This window comes from Raphanus sativus, chromosome 3 (genome assembly GCF_000801105.2).
Source record: "Raphanus sativus cultivar WK10039 chromosome 3, ASM80110v3, whole genome shotgun sequence".
Taxonomy (NCBI): domain Eukaryota; kingdom Viridiplantae; phylum Streptophyta; class Magnoliopsida; order Brassicales; family Brassicaceae; genus Raphanus; species Raphanus sativus.
This window is the reverse complement of record NC_079513.1, coordinates 633,751-656,382: the sequence shown is the minus strand read 5'-3', so window position 1 is coordinate 656,382 and position 22,632 is coordinate 633,751. Positions and strand designations below refer to the sequence as shown.

Sequence of the window (22,632 nt, the reverse complement as noted above, 5' to 3'; positions counted from 1 at the left end):
AAAGCTTAATAAATATTATTGGCAAATTAAATTTGTATTTTGGATTGAAAATATTTATAGCAAAAAAGCACAAACATATGTTTCAAAAATAAAACCTCAAACTGGAAGAATATAAAGAATTTTCTATACCAATATCATAGATTCTAATACTGAGCATTTCATTATTATTATTTTTTAAATATGAAAGATCAATTTCAAAAAGACATGTTCTAGAAAAACAAGATGAAAGACCACAAAAAACCAAAAAATATTATCCAGTTATGTTATATTAGCTATATATATAGTTTTCTCGGTAATTTAATTAGAGTATTATTATTTATTTTTATCATGATTTTGAAATTATATTGTCATATTTATTTTATATTGCTTAGTTTATTTATTTTTAGTTTGTTTTTTCAATGTTTTCATCGAACTTTATCGCATACTTAAAACCATACTTTTTATCATTATTTTTATATTTATTTTTTCTTTAACAGTATCATTACACTTTTTTTAAAAAATTGTTTAATATCATTATATTTTGTTTAATAAATATATTAGATTAAATATAAGAGAAATTTATTGATTTACCATAAGTTTAAAAAACATTTAAAAATCTAATTGTTTTTTCTATCTTTTCAGTATTTATGAAAAATTAATCAGGGAAAATTTTTCGATTCTCTATAAACTTAATGAAAAAAACATCATATAGAAATAAACCTATCTAAAAGTATGAAAACAAAACTAGAAATATTCATCAAAAATGATGTTAGGATATTATCAAACATCGACCATCATCATCTGTTGTCTCAACATCTTCAGAGATAATGATGCCTATAAAGCTCTGAAACAAAACACCCAAAGACATAAGCCATCAATGAACAAAAATATAGGCCACATTTTCAAAAATTTGATGTAGCTTAAATGGTTTAAAGAAAAAATACGGTTTCTTTACCACATCTTCAAAGCTTCAAACTAGTTCCCAACGAATTTATACACTATTTTTTCATTTACAATTTTGCATTTAGCTATACGGACCAAATTAGCCTCAGAAAAGTTTGGGACGGCACTGGACTCATTAATTCATCATCATCAGTCATCAGTCATCAGTATCATTGTTTACGTCATAATACTCGGTTGCTGTACAAAGCCTAACCTCAAACAAGGAAGATAGTCATCTATAAGAATATATACACGCAGATCAACACAGAGACACATGTGTTGGTGCAGGAGAATTGTCCGAATTTAAAGTTGATATAGCTACAAAAGCCTAGTGTCATCCATTCTTGATAGATGTAAATCTCATCTTCTTCGTTTTATAAACGCAACGTAAGATCAAACGCAAACGATAACATGAGTCTGAAAAACATATTTGATTAATCAATGGCAAATCTTGCTGAGCAAACCTTCCATCTCATCGTCTATTTCGATCCCATCTTCCTTCAATCTCTCTCGCATACCGTGACAAGCTTTCTCCGCAGCTACATAAGTCTTTACAAGAAGAGTGTAAGTTTCAGAACCTAAAGGACTCCACTTCGCCAAAGTCTTGCACAACTCTTCTGCACCCTCAACGTCTTTAGCCTTCTCAAAGTGGAGAAAGAAAGAACCAATCAGCTCCGAGCTCCAACTCCAGTTCTTGTCCTGATCCGCAACAGCCGCTTCCAAATGCTTCAAAGCCAAATCCGCCCGACCATTCTTCAACAAATGAATCATCAAAAGCTGTCTCCCCTTCGAGAGCTGACCTTTACACTTCTCCACAGCACCGTCGAAAACAGCCTCGGCTTCTTCGTACAAGTTCTCTTTCAAGTAGCTGCTAATCATCACGTTAGCCACCCTCATATCGTAAGTCCAGCAAGTCGATTCCCACTCTTTAAAGACCTTCCTGATTCCATCAAAGTCGTTGAGTCTACTCAGCGCTTGGATCATTGCAAGAGAGCTCGAGTTGTTGACTTTAGGGTGACCCTTCTTTAGCAACTCCCAAACTCGATACACCTCGGAAGGGTTAGAGATTCCAGCGTACAGACTAATGAGGAAATGATACGAATCACGCTTGTGTGGATTCATCTTCTCCTCCAAAGACTTCAACGCTGCTTCTGCTTTACCATAGAGACCAGCTTTAGCGTAGATCGAGGCAAGATTAGCGAATGTATCCCACGAGGAATCATCTTTCATCTCCTCCACAACTTTCTCAACAGCGTCTAAGTCGTTTGAACTTCCACAGCTTTGTATCCACATGGAGTAAGTGATGGCGCAAGGAGATATATTCTTCTCCTTCATCGCAGCGACAAGTGATGGCACCTTGTCGTATTGACCTAGCCGCAGGTACATGGCCATGAGGTTATTGTACGGTAGAGAGTTCGTCACGAGATTGAGATCAGCCATCTCGTCGAAATGCGACTTTGCTTTGTCTTCATCGCGTTCCACGCAGTAGCAGTTCAAGAGGGCGCCGTAGCTCGAACGGTTCTTGGAAGAAGGGTCTAGAGCGTTGAAGTAGCTTTCAGCTGCCTCTAGGCCTTTGGTCTTGGAGATAAGATCTAAACGAATCGCGTGGTCGCTTCCAGTGAAAGCAATTTCCTTTTTCTCCATCCACTCAAAGACCTAGGGAACGCAAAGACAAAAAATTGTGGTATGGTAAGTGTTTTAAAATTTTGAAAGATAAAACCAAACATAAGAAACAAAGAGAAACAATAGAATGAACTTCATTTCATCTGTCTCAATAACACCTGATACTCTTGCCCGTAAACCATAACCAAGAAACAGAGTACATAAAGAAAGAAAAAACTCAAAACGCCATACATAGAGGCCTTCGGTTTCCGTTAACTCAGTTAAACTGGTTTGTGCATTTTGGTTAGTCCAAAATCTCCCCCATTTTGGTTCCGTTATTGATTATTTCTATTTTCACAAATTTTACTGAATTTATTTCGGTTAGATTTTGGTTTAAACTAGTCAAAAGTAGGTTCTAAAAATTAGTTTAGGCATCTCGTATGCGGCAAACTCGATTCCATCCGAAATGATTTTTTTAAAAAAGTTTATACTGATCTATAAGTTTCAATCGGTTTAAATTATTCTAAATCGATTAAAATCGATAAATATGTTAAATTAAACAATAAAGTATAAATCCATAAATTTGTTTAATCTATTTCGTTTAGTATATCTAATTTTGATAATTCATCACAAAAATACAATTAAATTAAAAAAATTAAAAACCTCACATAAATGTAAAATATGTATAAAATAAATAAGTAATTCGCCTAAAGAATTCGCTTATTAATCGTTAGTCCTCTATAAAACGCTTAGTTACCATCTAGGGATCAGTAACTAAATACCAAACAAAACCAAACCGATTAAAGCAACATTTAAAAAAAAAGCTTGCTGAGCTGAACTGAACCGAACCAAAAATCGGAAATATAGGATCGGTTCGAGTATAAACCTCAGGGCTAGCCATATACATTTAACCTGAGAAAACCCTAAAGCTATGAATTCAAATCAGGTACCCAATTCAATGACCACACCACTAATTTGAATTAAATCAGCTACTGAGTGATCAGCAAACATAGTTTACGAACCTCGAGAGCGCGTTGAGGTAGGCGGTTCTTGCGGAGATCCTTGGCGTAGCGAACAAGGTCGTGTTTTACGATAGGGATACCTTCCATGGCGAACTTGTTCAGCGTTTCTTCCATTTTGCCTCCCTTCGAGCCAAGGTTTGACAGTTTCTTGTAGACAGAGCGATGCTTCCGAGTAGAAGCAGCAGCAGCACTAGCCTCGCCGACCGGAGCGGATGCGAGCGTTGCACAGAACCTCCTCGCGAGGCGTGAAGCGGAATACATCGACATCATCTGATTACTGATGTCGTCGGAATCTGTAAAGTCGAAGAGGAAACACTACGGCTGTGATTTTTTTTTTATTCGCAAGGGTTTTAGAACTACATTAGTAAGTACTAGTAAAAACAAATCAGACATCGTGTCGTTTATTTTACGTAAAACGACACGTAGGTTATTGTTGTAGCTACGCTGGGATTTTGAACCGAAACTTTCGGTTTTCAGTTCATATTCGGCTGTAAATTTGGTTCAGTTGTTCAATTCGGTAGACTAAAAAAATGTGGTTATTGGTCCTTGGTTTAGTTCTGTCCAGTAGAGTAGTCTTATTTTCTTTTCTCTTTTTAAAAAATCAAAATATACAAATTCTAAATAAAATTTAGAACCAAAATAAACTAATTTAACTGAAAAAATCTGATTCTTTTGAAATCGAAAACTTTAAAAAAAAAATTGGATATAATATTTATTAACTAAACTAATCAAATGTCAAACCAAATTAATTTTCCTTCGGTTTAATTCAACAAATTTTTTATTAATCAAACTAACCGAATAACCCAAATCGAACTAACCGTTCGAACCGAACCGCATGCCAAGTTGGTAGCCGGTCTTTTGTTAATAACTACCGTCTGTCTCTCTACTGGAGCAAACTTCTGAGGCCCAGAAATGACTATCCTTCTTCTCCATGTCCCTCCTCCGACAACGCCCATCCTCTTCTCCAACTCATATTCTCCACGCTCCACCACCACACGAACTCTCGATCTCACGCGGCGCCTTCGTTGCCGCGTCTCCAATTCCTCAGAGGTTGTTCCGATTCTGAACATCTCTCTGTACACATACATACATACAAGTGTTTATTCAGAATCCTTTGTATGATTATTCTCAGGTTAAATCGGAGTACAATCCTGGAGTTCTCGACGATTTCTTCATGCGTTCGTTCCGGACCAAACTGGTGGAGGTGAGTTTTGTACAAATTGGGTGGCTGTTTCATGACATTTGATTAGGCTAATGTTTTTACTTCTTGTTCATGTTTCAAGTAATGTGAATAACAGGAAGTCGGGTCGGATTCAGACAAACCAGGTTACGTTGGTCTTATTGAGCTTGTCAAGCTTCTCTTGTTGCAAGGTCGTACTAGGTCCGAGACCAATGACGCAGCGGTATGTTTCTTCTTCTTCTTTGTCATCATGATTTGATTAATTGCTTAGATTCATGTTCTTTTGTGGTGGGTACAGGTGCGGATACTGAAGTCTTTGTTTCCACCGCTCATATTAGAGCTTTACAAGCTTCTCATTGCTCCTTTAGCACAAGGGAAGATAGCTGCATTGATGGTTGGTGAGTCCCCTGTTTCATTTCTTCAGTTAGACCTTTTGCATCCAGCGAGCTAAAAGGTTTTTCTTTTTTCTTTTGGTCATGTTGAAGCGAGAGTTACTGTACTTACATGTCAATGGCTCATGGGACCTTGCAAAGTGAATACCATAGATCTTCCTAATGGAGAATCTTGGGAGAGCGGGGTAATTAAATGATGCTACTGATGTTTTCATCTGTTTCGAATGTGATTCTCTCTGTTTTTTTTTTAACAAAGAGAAGTTGGAATCCAAAGTAGGTTTTTGTGGAGAAATGTCAGTATCTAGAAGAGAGCAAATGTGTGGGAGTATGCATCAATACTTGTAAACTACCAACTCAGGTATTCTTCTCCAGTCCAGTTCTTACCGTTCTGAGTTACTGTTCTGTCTTAAACAAGACATGAATTTTGGATTGTTTGATCAATTCCTGAAAATGTGGAATTTGGATTACTCTCTTTCAGACATTCTTTAAAGACTACATGGGAGTTCCTCTGTTGATGGAGCCAGACTTCAAAGATTATAGTTGCCAGGTATTTCTTGCTTTTCTTAGTAACCACACATGCCTAACTCCAAAACTATTAGGAAAAGGTGAGACCACTCCATTGATGGATCTAATCAAATCATACATAACTTCATTAGTAAATGGTCAAGAGATTGCTTTTGGTGATAAAAACCATCTGTGATTTCTCTCTGACTTTTTTTTGTTTCATTACTTGTGTGTGCACGGCAGTTTAAATTTGGGGTAGCTCCACCGAAGGATGATGGCAATGTTAATGAACCGTGTCTTGAGACATGCTCCATCGCCAGCCGCAGGAAATTAAATTCCGGGGAGTGTCCTATGGCGTAAACCTTCGTTTTATATAAAAAGTAGTATGTAAATGCACCGACTTTATATTGTTGTGGTATCAATGTCCAACCATCTCGATTTGATCACATATATTTACGAAATAACAAAAAATAAAAGAAATTTGTTATTGTTGTAGCATAAATGTCCAACCATCTATTTTGTAATTGGCTCTAATACAAATCACATAATGGTCTAGTTTTGTATTAATGCCATGAAAAAGTTGACAAAAAGGGATAATCCATGAAAACAAAAGAAATTAAATATTGCGTTTGAATCATTTACCGGATCATAATGTACAAAAGAAATTAAAAGAGAGCTGGTTAGTGAAAATTAAATTATTGTCAACGAATAGATGCCTATAAAAAGCTGCAGTTCAACTTTCGTGTGTTTAACTAGTTATTATAATTCAACTTAAAGAGTTTTGGCGTTAGAGTGGTCAAATATTCTAAGCATAATCTCAAGATTCCCAATGTAAGGTTAGAGAATTTTTCAGATAATCACTCCTTTCTTAGACGACTGACACTGCTTCGTTGATTTCTTTTCTTTTCTTTCGTCTGTGTTGTTGTTTTTAAGAAAAAGTACAAAGTCAGTTAAAAAAAAAGGAACAACTACAAGTAAATGAAGAGTTTAGATAATTATATAACTACTAAAAAAGTATAAAGTAATAGGAATCGCAAAATCATTTTGCAGAATAGATACTTATATAACTAATAATAAGTTACAAAATCGTAATTTTAAACTGACATAAAATAATAATTTTGTTATTCTGTCGTTTCTATGAATTACTTTAATCAGAAGAACATCTTGACCACAAAACCCATGAAATTTTCCGGTCTAATACCGGTTTGATGGGATACCCCGGTTTAATAAACTAGTAAATACAAATACCGGTCAACGGAGAAGTCGGTTTGTAATTAAACACTGACACTCTGACAGTGACGAGTGACGACGCTCTTCTCCTTTTTTCCACCGTTAATGTTCGTTTCATTTCCGTTAACGGCGCATGTTAGCAAGGACAGAGACGCTCAAGTGCGCCGCACGCTTCTCTTCTTTTGTCGCGCATTCAAAAACCGAAACGATCAGAAAAAAAAAAGAATATTAAAATAAATAAACATTTCGAGAAAAGAACAAAAAACAATATTTATAATTTAGAAAAACAAAAGAAAGAGAGAGAGAGAGGAGAGAGAGAGAGGAGCTTCCACAGTACTAAAACCGGAGTGAATCCGAAGAAATCTCCGCCAACGGAAAACCCTCCCGCAGCTCAAAAACCGTTGGCGACGATGTCGGGTTATCCGATTCGCGTTTCCGGAGCTCCGGTTAACACATCTCCCTTCTCGGATCCACCTTCCAAAACCCCCTGAAGAGGTTTAAGGTCTCTTTACGTTTCGTTACTTCCCGAAGCGATCTAGCGGCGTAGTTTTGTGTAAGATTAAAAGCAGATCTGAAGGTTTTTTTTCAAGCTAAGTGAAAAAAGTGTCGGTGATGTGGATTTTCTCACTCGCGGGGGGCTCTTCTGGTAAATTCACGCCTCTACCCAAAGTGTGTGTTAGTGATGTTGTTTGGTTTCTGTTTTCGTTGCTTTGTTTCTATATCTGTTAGGTTACTTGATTTGGAGTGTAGTATATAGTGATGGGTGTTCAAGATCAAGATTTAGGTTTTATAGTTTCTAAATATGGCACACAAGATGTTTGCTCTGAAGACTCAAAAACTTGGATTTATAAAAAAAAAGCTAACTTTATTATTACCCTTTTGTATCTTTTCATGAAATATTGAGTTGCAATTTGACACTGTCACATGGACTAGCTTTTAGTCTTTTAGTTCAGTTCCTCTGTTTTGCCTCATATCTCACTCTCTCTAATGATATAGCAAATTACAGTTTTACAAAGTGTTGGTCTCTAAAAAAAGCAAACTTTCTTATACGCTTTTGTATCTTTTCATGAAAATGTTTACTTGCAATTTGACGCATTCACATGGGGAACTAGCTTTAGTTCAATTCCTTTGTCTCACCTACTGCTATCTCAGTGTCTCTAATGATATATCAAATTACAGGTTCGGGAAGAGATGCTCTGACAATGGTTTTTAGAGCGTTGGTTTCTGTATGCTGTGTGGTTTCTCTCTTCAATGTTCGATTAGCAAATGCTCTACATGAAGGGCCAACGTTATCACCTTTAACTTCACCAGTTCTTCCCCTACCAGCTGAGTTTCCGCCGTTTCATAGAAAGCATTTGGCACCACAACAAGCAGAAGCACCTCTGCATTCTCCCCGTTATAGTCGATTGGTCGCTTCTGTTCATCCCCCTACGAGTTCTCGTTTCTCCAAACCGTCTAATGTCCAGTCTCCTGGAGCAGGCTTGGTAGATATTGCTCCAACACAACCTAGTAATGGCGCACTTCCTGATGGCTTAACCAAGCCACCTTTGTCTCCCTCCATTTCAGGTAACACCTTATCCATTCCCATTTTCACACTAGCCCTTTGGAAAGTAATTTAACTCCTTCTTATTCCCCATTTTATTCTACCAGATTGTTGCAAACCAGATATGGTACTGAAACGAGGAAGTATTGGCTGCCACTGCGTGTATCCTATAAAGCTGGACATCCTTCTCTTGAATGTTTCAGATACTCCTAGCTGGAACATGTTCCTGAACGAATTTGCCTCCCAGCTTGGTCTCCTACCTCACCAAATTGAGCTGATCAACTTCTATATGCTAAGCTTATCAAGGATGAACATTTCAATGGATATCACGCCTCACTCTGGAATAAGTTTTTCAGCGAGTCAGGCCTCAGCAATTAACTCGTCACTTATCAGCCACAAGATTCAGTTTAGCCCTACTTTGGTGGGAGACTACAAACTTCTGAACTTTACTTGGTTTGAGGCCCCTGCACCTTCTCAAGGTAAAATGCTTTTCTGAAAGTACACCACCATATGATTCCTTACATTTGTATTAAGATAGGTCTTAAATCTGTTTGCAGCACCTCAAGTGGCTTCTTCACCTCAGAAAGCACCATCACAAGGATCCTCAGCATCTACGTCAGTAAGTTCTCCGAAGAAAAAGAGGCATCCCAATCTTATTCTTATCTTTGCTGTAGCCGCTGGTGTGCTTATTGCTGCCATAATCTCTGTGCTTGTCATTTGCTCCTGCGCACTGCGAGAAGAGAAAGCTCCTGATCCTCTTCACAAAGAAGTTGGTATGCACCTCCTCTCAATGCAATTAAGTTTATTGTTCTTTTGCTTGATCACATCTCCCTTCTTTTTTTCAGGAAAACCAAGGATCCTAGAAGCTGCTTCATCAGGGGGATCACTTCCCCACCCAGCAAGTACACGGTTTCTGTCATATGAAGAACTCAAAGAGGCAACAAGCAATTTTGAATCTGCCAGCATCTTAGGGGAAGGTGGGTTTGGCAAGGTTTACAGAGGCATCTTAGCCGATGGTACTGCTGTAGCAATTAAGAAGCTAACAAGTGGAGGACCACAAGGTGATAGAGAATTCCAGGTGGAGATTGATATGCTAAGCCGTCTTCATCATCGTAATCTTGTGAAACTTGTTGGTTACTATAGCAGTCGAGATTCTTCTCAGCACCTACTTTGTTATGAGCTTGTTCCCAATGGCAGCTTAGAGGCTTGGCTCCATGGTAATATACTCTTTATCTACATTGTCATGGCAAGAGTGATATTTTAAGACACTTTCTTATGTTTCTGCAGGGCCTCTTGGGTTGAACTGTCCTCTTGATTGGGACACCAGAATGAAGATTGCACTTGATGCTGCAAAAGGCTTAGCTTACCTTCATGAAGACTCGCAACCATCGGTTATACACAGAGATTTTAAAGCATCTAATATACTCCTTGAGAACAACTTCAACGCCAAAGTTGCAGATTTTGGACTAGCCAAACAAGCTCCTGAAGGCAGGGGTAATCACTTATCTACACGTGTAATGGGCACATTTGGGTGAGCTCTTATCTCTCTAGAAAGCTTTTTTTATATATTGAAATCTTTTCTTTATATCTTGAGTGACCTATTGAAATCTGTAATCCGTTTCCAGGTACGTAGCACCAGAATATGCTATGACGGGACACCTACTCGTCAAGAGTGATGTGTATAGTTACGGTGTTGTACTTCTCGAGTTGCTTACTGGTAGAAAGCCTGTGGATATGTCACAACCTTCAGGCCAAGAAAACCTCGTCACTTGGGTAAGTAACTTGCTTTGTCATTGTCCATAACTTGTTTGTCTATGTCTTGAATGTAAACAATATTGATTCTGGATGCAGACAAGGCCAGTTCTTAGAGATAAAGACCGTTTAGAAGAACTAGTTGATTCAAGACTAGAAGGAAAATACCCAAAAGAAGATTTTGCAAGAGTCTGCACTATAGCTGCAGCTTGTGTTGCACCTGAAGCTAGCCAGAGACCAACGATGGGTGAAGTGGTTCAGTCGCTTAAAATGGTTCAAAGGGTCGTTGAGTATCAAGAGCCAGTTTTAAACGCTTCAAACAAAGCTCGTCCTAACCGTAGACAGTCATCAGCTACGATGGAATCAGAAGTATCTTCTTCCATGTTCTCTTCTGGTCCATATTCTGGTTTAAGTGCCTTTGATCATGAAAATATTACACGAACAAATGTTTTCTCTGAAGATCTTCATGAAGGCCGGTGAAGGAAAGAACCAATGGCCGTTTTGATTCTTTCTACTCTCACCTATTTTTATTTTTGTTTATTTTCTAGCATGAGTTTGGGACATTATCTATTACAGCTCTTTGGAGTTTGGATATTGGATTCTCCTTTTTGGAGGATAAAATTTTGTATATATCTCGCTTATTTATTTCTTTCAATTTAGCCTTTGGTGAATCTTTTGTAAAGAATGGTGAAAATTTTGATCATATTGCAAAACTTATCATTCTTTACTGGAAAAGCGTTTGGCAGAGCTTCAGCAACTACACTAAAATCGCTTTAAAACTCGGTCAAAAAAAAATTATATTGTGAAGATTTCGTATTGAAATAAGACTTAATAATATTTACCGTTTGAATAGGTAAAACCAGATGTTTAATCCGCACATGCGAACATAATTCTTTTATAGATACTTATTAAATTATAAATAAACATTTAATTTATATTATTCTATGAATCTTTCAAATATTCAATTTATTGATTCAAAAATACTATTTTGGATAAAAATAATATTTTTATTTTAATATATTTTTATCTTGAACAAGTTTTTATTTTATTAATTTATAATAATAATAATCAATAAAATAAAAACATATAATTGTTAATATAAATTGATGTTATTAAAACAAATCATTCAAATTGTAAAACCTACAAAATCTAAAAATAAATCAAAAGCATAAGAATGTTAACCAAAATCCAACTTAACATATTATATTAATCAAAATAAATAAAACTATTGACATATGCTGATATGCATAATTTTATTGTGAAATACCTCATAATTTAGGGGTAGGCGTTCAAATACCCATTCATATTTCCGGGTCTATTCGGGTTTCGTGTTTTCGGGGTAAAAAATTCCAGCCCCATTCGGGCATTTATAAATTTTGGTTCAGGTTCGGTTAGGATCTTTCCAGGTTCGGTTCGGGTTAGATAATCCATTTAAATTATTTTTAAAATTTTTAAATTCATTATATATTTTAAGCTTCACAAAATCTATAAACAAAATAATATATCAGTACTATTAAAACAGAAGCAAATTTTATTTATTTGCAAATAGTCTAGATTGAACCATTACATTTATTTTTCCTATTATTTCGAATACAACTAACTTAATTGTTATTAAATATATATATCATATCTAACTAACTATTTTAATATTACAAAAAGATATCTAAACAGATATTCTTGAGTATATTTTTCTAAAATTACATTTTGATAATATCTTTTATTTAAAATTTAAATATACATTTTTGTTTAGTATTTACTTTTATATAATAAAAAGTCATAATTAATAATAACTATAATCAAAAAACGAATATTATTCATTTTTGTTTATATAATAAGAAATAGCATTTCTATGATATTTATATATACATAATTAAATACTATAACAATTAATAAATATAAGTAACTTATTCTATTTATTAACTATATTATAAATTATGACTTTTTGAATAGTTTGAATTGTCTGTCGGTGCCAATTCTAAAAGCTTTATATACATACAGACATACTTGACTTTGCACTACAGTTAAAATTGCAAGACCTATGTGTCCCGTAGCCCGTAGGAGTCTCTCTTAACAACGACATCAATCTACACAAACTGTTCCATTGTGGAAAATGTTGTAAATGATAAGTTGTGGTAGTTTCTTTACCATCCTTATGTGTAGGAGCTGGATTTACATCCCCTCAAAGTCCGAAGAATAGATGGCCCGACCCATCAAAACTATCACAGCGGCTCGACTCGTCGGCTCCAGAACTTACTTCGTCGGCTTGGCTCAAAAGTACTTTTAGCCGGTAGCTCGGCGGACGAGAAAACGCAGCTTCGCGGCATAAAGAATGAAGCCTATCGAACGGCCCAACAGACGAGGGTCCATCAAAACAACGGGACCTAGATCAAGCGGTTGACTATATAAAGAGAGGGAGAGGCGACTTGAAGGGCATCCGAAATCACACACTTCCTACTGATATTGCATAAAACACATTTTCCATCTAAACTGGAAATCAAAACTTTCTTCAAAATCACAAATCAATATACAAAACCATTTTAAATAATTGAATTGAATTTGTTTTCTGCATGTGCGATACTATATACAAAGAAATTTTGAAATATATATTTTGGAGTACCAACCACGTACAATCACCAAAAAACAATTCAAACACCTCATGGCCCCTTTGTTTTTTTTTTTTTTTTTTGCTAAAAAAAGGGGTTAAACCCGGGTCAATGATGACACAAGCCTAACCTCCGGATGGAGGTACAGCCCACGAATAGACCCTCTCCTGGGCATTCAAATGAGTCGAAAGCAATAACTCATATCCGTGTGGCCGGTGGGGTTTAAACCCGGGTTCGCCTTATTAGCCCCTTTGGTTGATCTAGCAAAACGCCTTTTAAAAAAAAAACCTTCAATTTGAGAGCATGTTTTTTCTATGTTTTTGCCATGCTAGCAAGGTCTAGTTTATAAACATTTTTATAAGCTTTATTCATATATATGATATTCACAGTTAAGCAAAAAAAAAAAAAACCACGTGCAATCACCATAAATCTTTGTTGTAGATTGTTTGTCAAAAGTTTTTTTTCCACATTTGAATTGTCAAAACAACTTTTCCACTTGACTTTGCACTGCAGTTAATATTGCAAGACCTATGCGCTCCCGTCCCGTAGGAGTCTCTCCTAACAACGACATCAATCTACACCAAAAGACACAAAAAATCACCTCAATTTCAATCAATTTAAATCCCGAATTTTCATCAAACAGATCCTACAAAATCAGCGTGTAAAATACTCTGATTGTAATCCCAGTATATAGTTTTTTGGAATTCTCTGATTGTAATCTCTGAGAGCATTGAATGAAACGTGATACACAGCTAGGTCCATCTACAAAAACTTCTTAATGTCTACATACTACTAGCGGTTAAAAGACTGTATAGTTCTTCAAGAATCAACTAAAGATGAAATATACGAAATGAGAATAAAGACTACCTTGGCAAAACAGTTATCTAGTCTTCACAACTTAACAAGATCTCACCATAAGAGAAAATAACCAAGTTTGCAATATGAATTCAACGAAGTGGATGTAGATGGAATTATTTTATATGAAACTACTTAACCCAAAATCCAAACTTAGTATTACATGCTTACAGTGACAAATGCAAACATATTGAATTTATACAAAATAAACATGGAACATAAACATAGTAACCCCACAAAAAAGAACCAAGCACTTGTCCTCTGATCAAGAGGCCTTGACAAGGTTCTATATATACTACATAGAACTTGATATATCACTATTGTTGTTTTGCAATACAAGAAATATATAATAACTTTAAAGAACAGAATAACGTTTAGGAGAGTGAGATATGAGCTAACGAGTGCCCCGTTTCTTGTTTCTGACCACTACGTATCCGATGCTAAATCCAAGTACAACTCCAGGTGCAAAGCCTAACCCTGCTGCCATCCAACTCAAAGTTTCCTCTTTTTCTTCTTCTTCTGATGACACTGGCACTTCAGATTCTGGTGGTGTTGATTCTCCACAAATATCCTTAAGAGAAGGACCATAAAGTCCGGGGTTTCCCTCGTATGAAGAGCAGTTTTGTCGCTGGAACTGTGTACCCTGTGGTATTGAACCTTGGAGTTGATTATGTGAAACATTTATCCACGCAAGAGAAGAGAGGTCCCCGAGCGATGGAGGGATCTCACCAGAAAGCTTGTTTTGGGATAGGTCCAGTGATTCCAGTGCAGTGACGTTAGCCAAAGACGGTGGGATGTGTCCTGTGAAAGCATTTCTTGACAGATTGAGAACATGGAGTTCCTTCAACAGACCGATGGACTCAGGGACTTGTCCATGGATTCTGTTTCCAGAAAAATCAATTGCTGTATAGATTGTGAGGATACGTTCCATTTCCATTGATACTCCTTTATTCATCAAAACAAGGGAAGTGTAGTAGCCATAGCCAAGAGAACCCCCAATATAGTGCGCTTGTGTATCTTTATCTTCATTCGAAGATACTGCAGTCCAGTTGAGGAAGTAATCAGATGGTAAGGTGCCAAAGAAGTCGTTATGTGACGCATCAATTATTTTCAACTGAGGAAACCCGAACCAAGCCCCACCGGATTGATACAACATGCCATGAAACTTGTTGGATCGGAGGACAAGAACTTGTAGCTTCTGCAAGGAACTCAACTGGAACGGAAATGTGTCGTTGATTTTGTTGCTCTGCACATTCAGAACTTCCAGAGCAGAACAATTGGTAAGAGATAAAGGAATTTTCCCCTCCAGTCGGTTGTGGCTGACATCAAACGAAATTAGCTCATAGGCATGCTTGAACATGTCAGGAATACTTCCGGTGAGGCTATTGTTACGAAGATTTAGATCCTCAAGAAAACTTATATCAACCCCTAAACACCTTGGGATTGAGCCGTGGAAGTTGTTGTTTGATAGATCAATGATGGTAGGAGAGAATTGTGCACTACATAAGGATAGAGGTATCTCTCCAGTGAAGTTATTGCTCGAAGCAAGCAAGAAGGTTACAGATGTGGATGGGATGAAGATTTTCCCCTGGAAATCATTTGACCTTAGATCTAACATACTGATCTTACTTCCAGATACAGCTTTCAAGGATCCATCAAAACCCGATAAGGAGTTGTGAGAAAGATCCAGATTGTGCAACTCTTGTAGACTCCATAACCAGTCTGGTACGTGACCTTTGATGCTGTTTTTGGACATGTCTAGAGAATTAAGATTTCTCTGGTTTCTTATGAACTCAGGAAACTCAGTGATGTTGCAGCCTGACAAGGACAAATCCCCGAAATTTGATGAAAAATCAGAATCAGAAGTGATGTTTGATGTTGAAACAGGGATACCCGAAAGATCTAGTATTACTAGCTGTTTGAGAGAAGAGAAAACATTTAAGTCAACAAGATCACTGAGTTGATTTCTCGCCAAAGAGATTGTGATCAATGAAGAGATTTGATACAAGGATGAAGGAACTGCTCCTGTAAAATAATTATCATCTGCGACAAGGCTTTCCAATTTGGAGAGTTGGCCAATGTTAGGTGGGAGGAAGCCTGTGAACTGGTTGGCACTGAGATCTATACCACGTAGTTTGGTTAAGTTGAGTAGTACAGATGGAAATTTTCCAGTGAGCTGATTACTGGGAACATCAAAGCTGATCAACTGTTTTAGATTGCCAATTGAAGATGGTACTTCACCTCTGAAATGATTGCGGGAAAGACTGAGAGTTGATAGATTAGAAAGTTCACCAAGTGAAGATGGAATCCTCCCAGAGAAATTGGATATTTCAAGGGTCAACGAAACCAAATGTTTAAGGTTGCCGATGGACTCAGGTATGATACCTGAAAACGATGAAACGGAAATACCTAAGACTTGCAGAGAGCTGTTCCTCTGAAAAACAGGAAGTTCGCCTCTCAGGTTTAGGTTTGAATACAATATAATAGACTGTAAGTTTGGTATCAGGAAAACACTGCTTGGAAACTCTCCAACCAGATAGCAACTCCTAAGACTTAGATATCTTAGAGAGCGCATGTATGAAAACTCGTGGGGGATTTCTGAAGATATGTTAACGAAGCTCATATCCAAGGCTCTAAGGTTCCTCAGGTTTTGAGCAAGTAGACGGAGAAACAATGGTGGGTTTTCAATGGACAAAGAATCACAAAAAGATAGATCGAGAGAGACCAAATTGGTGAGCTGGAGAATTTCTCTTGGGATAAGACCTTTCAGTGAAGAACTTGAGAGGTTTAGTGTTTCTAACAAGATGAGATTATTGAACTTAGCTGGGATTGGAGACAGATTGAAGTTGTTGTAGGCAAGGTTCAGACTTCTGAGATGTTTCAGTCTGAAAAGACTAGAATTGGATTTGAAGGGACCATAAAGACAGCTGCAACTAAGGTCGAGAACAATCACCATCCCGGACTTGATATCGCAAGTTACACCGTCCCAGTTACAATAGTCGGTGCCGCTGTTCCCCCATGACTCCGTCTTCGGGTAAGAAGTGATACAGTCATCATTAGGCTTCAGAATCTTGAACTCCGTCTTGAGCTGGAGAAGAACATCTCTCTCATCCGGATGACAAAGGTCAGGTGTAAGAGAAGCAAAATTGCTGACAAATTTTGAAGTGGAGAAGAGAAGAAGAACAATGGTACGAAGAAAGAAGATCATTGTTGATGACATAGCTTTTTCATGCCAACAGCTTAATGGATGTCTCTTTTTATACGAATGTTCTGTATTTCTCTCTCCCAACATGATAATCATACATTTATGGCCGTTCGTTTGTTTATTGTTGTTTAACACCTCGTTGGTTAATGGAGATAAAAGTTTGGATGGATATGAAAATTGATGTTCGTTTAGTGGTGAAAATGAGATAAGTTTTGAAAATAGATCATTAAATAAGTTTTTTTTTAATTTAAAATTTTCAAAATCAGCTAACTGAATCAAATAAGCCAATTGTGTAGAGAAAAATCAGTGAAACTTAGAAAATGTCGAAAAGCCTTTATCTAAACGTTCGATTTGATTGTAAATGAACAAATAAACACTTTCAATGAAACTTTATAATTGTTGTGAAATTTTCTGTCCAAATTTAAAACTCTTTTAGCCAAAATTGTAAACTATATTTCCTAATAAATTCATAAAATTACATTACTAACAAATACGATTTTCACTAAATTTACGAAATAATTTTTTAACTAAAAAGAAAAAGATATTCTTACCAGAACCGCAAAACTATATATGTTTGTTATTAAACCGCCAAATCATATTTTATGATAAACTCACAGAATCGCATTTTCTCGAACATGTGCAAAACTATATTTTCTCGATAAAACACACAAAATTACATTTTTTAATACAAAAGCTACAAAACCATATTTTCCATCAAGCATGTAAAAAAAGAATATATGCTCTATCACAAAATATTTTTTTAAGTTGTAAACTATATTTTTACCAAAATTACAAAATCACATTCTTCACCAGAATCACAAAATCACTTTTACCACAAAAATCACATTTCACATATTTCATTCAAAATCATGAAATCAATTTTTAATCCGAAAATCACATTTTCAAAACTGAAAAATAACATTTTCTTACCAAAAAGTGCAAAATCATATTTTTATCAGTCTGTTAAAATCACAAAGTCGCATCTTTTTACAAAAACAACAAAATAACATCTTTAAAATATTTTTTTTCAAAATATTTGTATATATTTACACTGAAATTATATTTGGCTTGCCAACTACGGACCGTCGCCATAGATCTTTTCATTGATTGTTTGTCAAAGAACTTTTCCACTTAAGAATTGTCAAAAAAAATCCACTTTGAATTGTCTGTCTGTACGTGCTGAGAAACAGTTATTAGTTGGATACAAAAACACTCAGTTCTCTCTCTCCTTCTCTGACCTCTCTCTAGACCACCTCCGGCGAGATCTGGTTTTTCCGGCCGACGGGTGGGCTTCTATAGCCACCGTCGGTCGGGATTGTGTTTGTGTTTGTGTTTTTTCTTCTTCTTTTAGTTTCTCTTTGTCATGTTTGAGGTGAGGAAGAAAGTCCGAAGTTCCTCTTACGGTTCGGTCTGTTTTGACCGGTTTCTTGACTCCGGGATGTGGAGGCTTTCACAGCTCCTTAATCGCCGGCTTACGACCTCGAGGGGTAGGGGCTTTCTCAGCCGTGCCTCGTCGACTCTGGAAAAAGCTTTGTCGGTTTAGAAGATGAACGAGGGGGTCCTCGGTTTTGGTTACGGATTTTGGAATCCTTTTGTTTGAATCTCTGTTGTATCGGATGAGATCTCGACGTTGTCGATGGATGCTCTCTAACGGATGGGGTTTCTACAAGGAAGGTATGGGAGTTGTCGGTGGCTTGGTTTATTCTCGGATGAGATCTTGATAGTGGATCGATGAAGCTCTTCGAGGATAGGAGATCAAGCGATGAAGTTTCTATGGTGTGGAGCGGTCCCGGTGTGATCCGGTGGTTCCAGTCACTGTTCCGGTGAAACGCCGATCAAGATGCAGGCGTTTGGTTAAGTTGGGGCGATCATGTGACACGTGCTTCCTCATAGGCGAGGATCGTAACACGTGTTAAGGACAAGCGTTACTTTCGACGCATGGTTTGTGGCGTCTTTTCGTTTCAGATGTGGGTCAGTGGGTTATGGGCCTTCTAATTTAGTTTGCCCTTATGTTTGGGCTTAATGTTTTATATTTGTATTCTGTACTTGGGCTTTGGCCTTTATAATAAATAAATAGATGGAAAAAAAAAGAATTGTCTGTCTGTACCCATTTTGATAGCTCTGTACGCATAAAAGCATACTTGACTTTCTACTGCACTTAACATTGGACTAACAATAACATCAGTCGTTGGTTGTTTGTCAAAGAACTTTTCCACTTAAGAATTGTCAAAAAAAAAAAAATTCCACTTTGAATTGTCTATCTGTGCCCATTTGGATAGCTTTTTTTTTGTGCGACGTTAATTATATTAAAGCAGAAGAAAAATAATAAACCCAAAACATGGCCCATTATCGAAGTTTAGACAAGCTGAAAAGAAACTGAAGCCCGTTTAGCTAAACAATCAGCTTGACGGTTTTCAGATCGAGAAACATAGACGAAAACGATAGATTCAAACAGAGAAGAGATTTGCATGATATCTGAGACGACACCGAAGATCTCCTTGATCTGCTGTTTGTTTTTGATAGCTCTGATGAGCGTTTGACAATCGGAGCACACCCGGAGCTTTGTGATGTTGAGATCAACCGCCGCGAGAATGCCTGATCGGATTGCGAGAGCCTCCGCCATCAGAGGGGAGGAGACGTTGTCGACTCTTGTAGATCCCTCCTGAGACAGATTCGTACCCGGAGTGGAGAAGATCCACGCAAGGCCCGATCTTCTTGTCGTTGCTTCCCAAGAGGCGTCCGTGTTGCATGTCGTGATTGGGAGTCTGACTTCTTCTCGATGTGACCGAGGTACTGGAGGTAACCCCTGCTGCCTTTTAGGAACACTATCTTGCACTTGAATCCACTCACGAGCTAGAACTAACCCTTTTGTCATGACTTCGATAGGGCTGAAGTGTTATGCCCATTTTGATAGCTCTATACGCATAAAAACATACTTGACTTTGCACTGCACTTAACATTGCGACAGTAACAATGACGTCAATCGACACAAAGAGAAGAGATAGAGCATATATTCTTCTTTTTTACTGTAACCCACCCTAGTAATATTGGCAAGAGAAACTTAAAGAGCAATAATACGCTTCGACGAAAGTTTTTTTCTTACTAGTCACATGTTTTGATAATTGGTATGCATTCCAAGTTATGAATGCTTGATTTGAATTATTGAAGATTTGGAAGCAAAACGTCATAGAAGACATTATCATATATGTAATTCATTTAGAATCCTTGTCGATGTTGCTAGTGACTTTGTGTTGTTAGGACTCGTTAAGTCCGAGAAAAATTTTACGAAAGTAAAGCTTGGGTGTGAGCCTATTAGAACACTCTAACCTAAACCTTCATGCTAAACCTATTGTTAGAAGTCTGACTGATTAAAGAAGTTGCAAAGATAAGGATTGTGGAACCCAATGACTGAAGAATGATTAAGATAATGGCAAGGAAAAAAAATACAAAAAAGAAAACAAAATTAGCGTGAGTGTTTGTTGATAGAGTTTGAGATGTGGTCAAGATAGAAGATGTGTAGTGTGGAAATAGTATGTAATATTTGAAATAAATTTGTTATCTGGTTTTCATTTTGGGTTCACAATATCTCACTCAATTAAATTTCATATAATATTTGATAAATTGTAGTAAAATATTTTAATATGTAAGTTTATCTATTACAAATATCAAATTTGTATAAGATTTCAGTATAAAATGTTTAAGAATTACATAACACACATGTAAATATATTGTGTGGGTACTATATATTCAATATTTTCAAGTCGGACTGCCAAATCCGGTGACCCGCTAAGTAATCCAGTTTGAGTTTTAAGAAATATCCACTAATTAAATATCCGATAAAACTCGTTAAAAACCCTTAAACTCGATAGCCGGTTGAGCTACTTAATGAACCAGTCAATAATTTTTGTCTAGTTTTTTTCTTAGTTTTGTAACTACTTTATTAAATATGTTTTGTAGCCTGAATCAGAAAAAGTGGGGCTTATTGGATTGATGATTTGTGGGGATTTGGAAATATACCAAATTCAAGGGGTTTCATGAAAAAAATGGGATTTGAGCAAATCTTTAGGAGGTAATTAGAATGGAATTTGGAGATTTGAAAGGGAAAAAATATCTTTTAAATTAGTTCTCTCTTGAAATTATCATTTTCCTTGCTATCGCATATACTCTATATCTCCTTCAAATATCTTTTTAAAATTTTGTTGATTTTTTTTAGAGAGAATTGGAAAAAAAAAACACTTTAAATTTTTCTTTGTCACTTTAAAACTTTTCATACTATGGCAATTTTGGACATGTTTTACCCTTCGTTCATGAGAAAAATAGTAAATTTAAATATAAATATGTACAAAAATATGAAAACTATTGGAAACATAAGTATGACAATTTATATGTTTAATTTTTTTTCAAAAAAAAATTGGAATCATATTTTATTTTGTTTTCTAACTAACGTTAATACACATTCTGGTAAGCTACTTTATCTAGAAATCGAATTATAAGTTTTATACATCGCTATACCCAGGGTATATAACGTTATATAGACTTCCTTGTCATATATATCGTAGGTAGATTTTGTAATGTTACAATCTAGCAATATGTCCTCGCTCTACCTAAGGATATATAACGACATATAGCCACCACTCTATGATGTACCTTACGTACTTTTGTGAAATTAAGCTCGTGTATCTTTTACTTTATGTGAAACCTTAAGAAGAATAGGATTTCCACGTATTCTACTGTGCTCTGAGTTAGGTAGGATACATTTTCTAGGCAAATCCTAAAAATATGGAAATTTCCATATTCGGTTATATATGTTTCCTAAATCTATCATAAACATCTTAGAGAATATTTTCTCAACGATTTTCTCCTCCTCCCACGATCCATTCATCGACATATCTTCTCTTCTTCTTCATCGTCCAATTCTCTTCTCTTTTTTCTCCATCAATACAACATGGTTCTAATCTATGTTAAATCTGGTGAATGGATGTCTAGTTGCAGTGACGAGTGGAGTTTCGTGGTAGACAAAGAAAAGTATGGTCGAATGATTACATTAAAAACTACTACTCTGTTGGAGCACCTCAAGATCATGGTGTGTGAGGATTATGGCGTGGAACCTGACCCATCCGATGAAACTACTCGAGGAAGAAGACTTCGATTTCGATGTTTCTTCGGTGTGGTCGAAAAGGAAGATGACGAAAATGAGGTTAAATACTAGGACAGATGACGAGATCGTCGCAGAGGAGAAGGATTGATGAATCTCTCTAAATCGCCATGGAAGGCACCTCGGCGGAGAAGACAAGATAAAAAGTAAAGAAAGGGGATTAGGGCATAGATTTACCTGGTGTTTCTCTTTTGTCTATTTTTTAACTTTTTACTAATTTAACATTTTAAATTAATTACGAAAATCTAAATCATATATTATAATTCAACTTAATTCATAATTTAAAGGGTATAATGGTATTTAAAGGGTTTCAAAATCTTATTTTCCTAAAGCATCTAATTAAAATCCTAATGTGACAAACCGGAGAAAAAAGTGACTCTTTCTCCCAATTTTCTCTTTTTTATCGTGAATATCATTTCTTAACATTTTTTTTCGGGAAAAGTTGTTTTAACATTCCAGGTTTCAATTTTTATCATATAAATTGTGTTTTTTCGTCAATCACATGTTTTTTCTTTCTTGATTTTACATGTTTCTAAATAAATGATGTTTTGCTGTGAATCAAATTTACTGATCTTATTCAATTTTGTAAAATCACATTTAATAATATCGATTTAACTATTTTATTGGGATATTTAAAATGTCTCTCTATGTAAGAATGTTATGAATCT

The 22,632-nt window shown here is 36.2% G+C and overlaps 5 protein-coding genes across 5 annotated transcripts; 2 read left to right on the top strand and 3 right to left on the bottom strand.

Moving 5' to 3' along the window:
- Positions 1 to 1,120: 1,120 nt before the first annotated feature.
- LOC108844444 (pentatricopeptide repeat-containing protein At4g01990, mitochondrial) lies at positions 1,121 to 3,874 on the bottom strand. Its single transcript, XM_018617704.2, has 2 exons — positions 3,546 to 3,874; positions 1,121 to 2,577 (listed from the first exon to the last, which is right to left on the bottom strand). Exons 1-2 carry the CDS (start codon positions 3,813 to 3,815, stop codon positions 1,360 to 1,362), a joined length of 1,488 nt encoding a protein of 495 aa, XP_018473206.1. The 5' UTR covers positions 3,816 to 3,874; the 3' UTR covers positions 1,121 to 1,359.
- Positions 3,875 to 4,450: 576 nt separating this feature from the next.
- On the top strand, positions 4,451 to 6,123 carry LOC108845982 (beta-carotene isomerase D27, chloroplastic). Its single transcript, XM_018619184.2, has 8 exons — positions 4,451 to 4,595; positions 4,678 to 4,749; positions 4,844 to 4,948; positions 5,024 to 5,123; positions 5,211 to 5,302; positions 5,395 to 5,475; positions 5,596 to 5,664; positions 5,865 to 6,123. The coding sequence occupies exons 1-8, from the start codon at positions 4,458 to 4,460 to the stop codon at positions 5,979 to 5,981; spliced, it is 774 nt and encodes a 257-aa protein (XP_018474686.1). The 5' UTR covers positions 4,451 to 4,457; the 3' UTR covers positions 5,982 to 6,123.
- Positions 6,124 to 7,050: 927 nt separating this feature from the next.
- On the top strand, positions 7,051 to 10,819 carry LOC108847648 (receptor-like cytoplasmic kinase 185). Its single transcript, XM_018620949.2, has 8 exons — positions 7,051 to 7,497; positions 8,031 to 8,417; positions 8,502 to 8,873; positions 8,952 to 9,167; positions 9,240 to 9,611; positions 9,682 to 9,925; positions 10,020 to 10,167; positions 10,246 to 10,819. The coding sequence occupies exons 1-8, from the start codon at positions 7,464 to 7,466 to the stop codon at positions 10,624 to 10,626; spliced, it is 2,154 nt and encodes a 717-aa protein (XP_018476451.1). The 5' UTR covers positions 7,051 to 7,463; the 3' UTR covers positions 10,627 to 10,819.
- Positions 10,820 to 13,715: 2,896 nt separating this feature from the next.
- LOC108843965 (receptor-like protein 6) lies at positions 13,716 to 16,902 on the bottom strand. Its single transcript, XM_018617129.2, has one exon. The coding sequence runs from the start codon at positions 16,894 to 16,896 to the stop codon at positions 13,999 to 14,001; it is 2,898 nt and encodes a 965-aa protein (XP_018472631.2). The 5' UTR covers positions 16,897 to 16,902; the 3' UTR covers positions 13,716 to 13,998.
- Positions 16,903 to 19,165: 2,263 nt separating this feature from the next.
- LOC108844811 (uncharacterized) lies at positions 19,166 to 19,684 on the bottom strand. Its single transcript, XM_018618105.1, has one exon. The coding sequence runs from the start codon at positions 19,682 to 19,684 to the stop codon at positions 19,166 to 19,168; it is 519 nt and encodes a 172-aa protein (XP_018473607.1).
- Positions 19,685 to 22,632: the final 2,948 nt, after the last annotated feature.

Coding starts and splice junctions, on each gene's coding strand:
- LOC108843965 (XM_018617129.2), bottom strand. CDS start 16,896: ATGTTGGGAGAGAGAAATACAGAACATTCGTATAAAAAGAGACATCCA.
- LOC108847648 (XM_018620949.2), top strand. CDS start 7,464: ATGTGGATTTTCTCACTCGCGGGGGGCTCTTCTG. Junction 7,498..8,030: donor ACTCGCGGGGGGCTCTTCTG/GTAAATTCACGC, acceptor ATCAAATTACAG/GTTCGGGAAGAGATGCTCTG. Junction 9,168..9,239: donor TCCTCTTCACAAAGAAGTTG/GTATGCACCTCC, acceptor TCTTTTTTTCAG/GAAAACCAAGGATCCTAGAA.
- LOC108844811 (XM_018618105.1), bottom strand. CDS start 19,684: ATGACAAAAGGGTTAGTTCTAGCTCGTGAGTGGATTCAAGTGCAAGAT.
- LOC108845982 (XM_018619184.2), top strand. CDS start 4,458: ATGACTATCCTTCTTCTCCATGTCCCTCCTCCGACAACGCCCATCCTC. Junction 4,596..4,677: donor GCGTCTCCAATTCCTCAGAG/GTTGTTCCGATT, acceptor GATTATTCTCAG/GTTAAATCGGAGTACAATCC. Junction 4,949..5,023: donor CCGAGACCAATGACGCAGCG/GTATGTTTCTTC, acceptor TGGTGGGTACAG/GTGCGGATACTGAAGTCTTT.
- LOC108844444 (XM_018617704.2), bottom strand. CDS start 3,815: ATGATGTCGATGTATTCCGCTTCACGCCTCGCGAGGAGGTTCTGTGCA. Junction 2,578..3,545: donor TACCTCAACGCGCTCTCGAG/GTTCGTAAACTA, acceptor TGCGTTCCCTAG/GTCTTTGAGTGGATGGAGAA.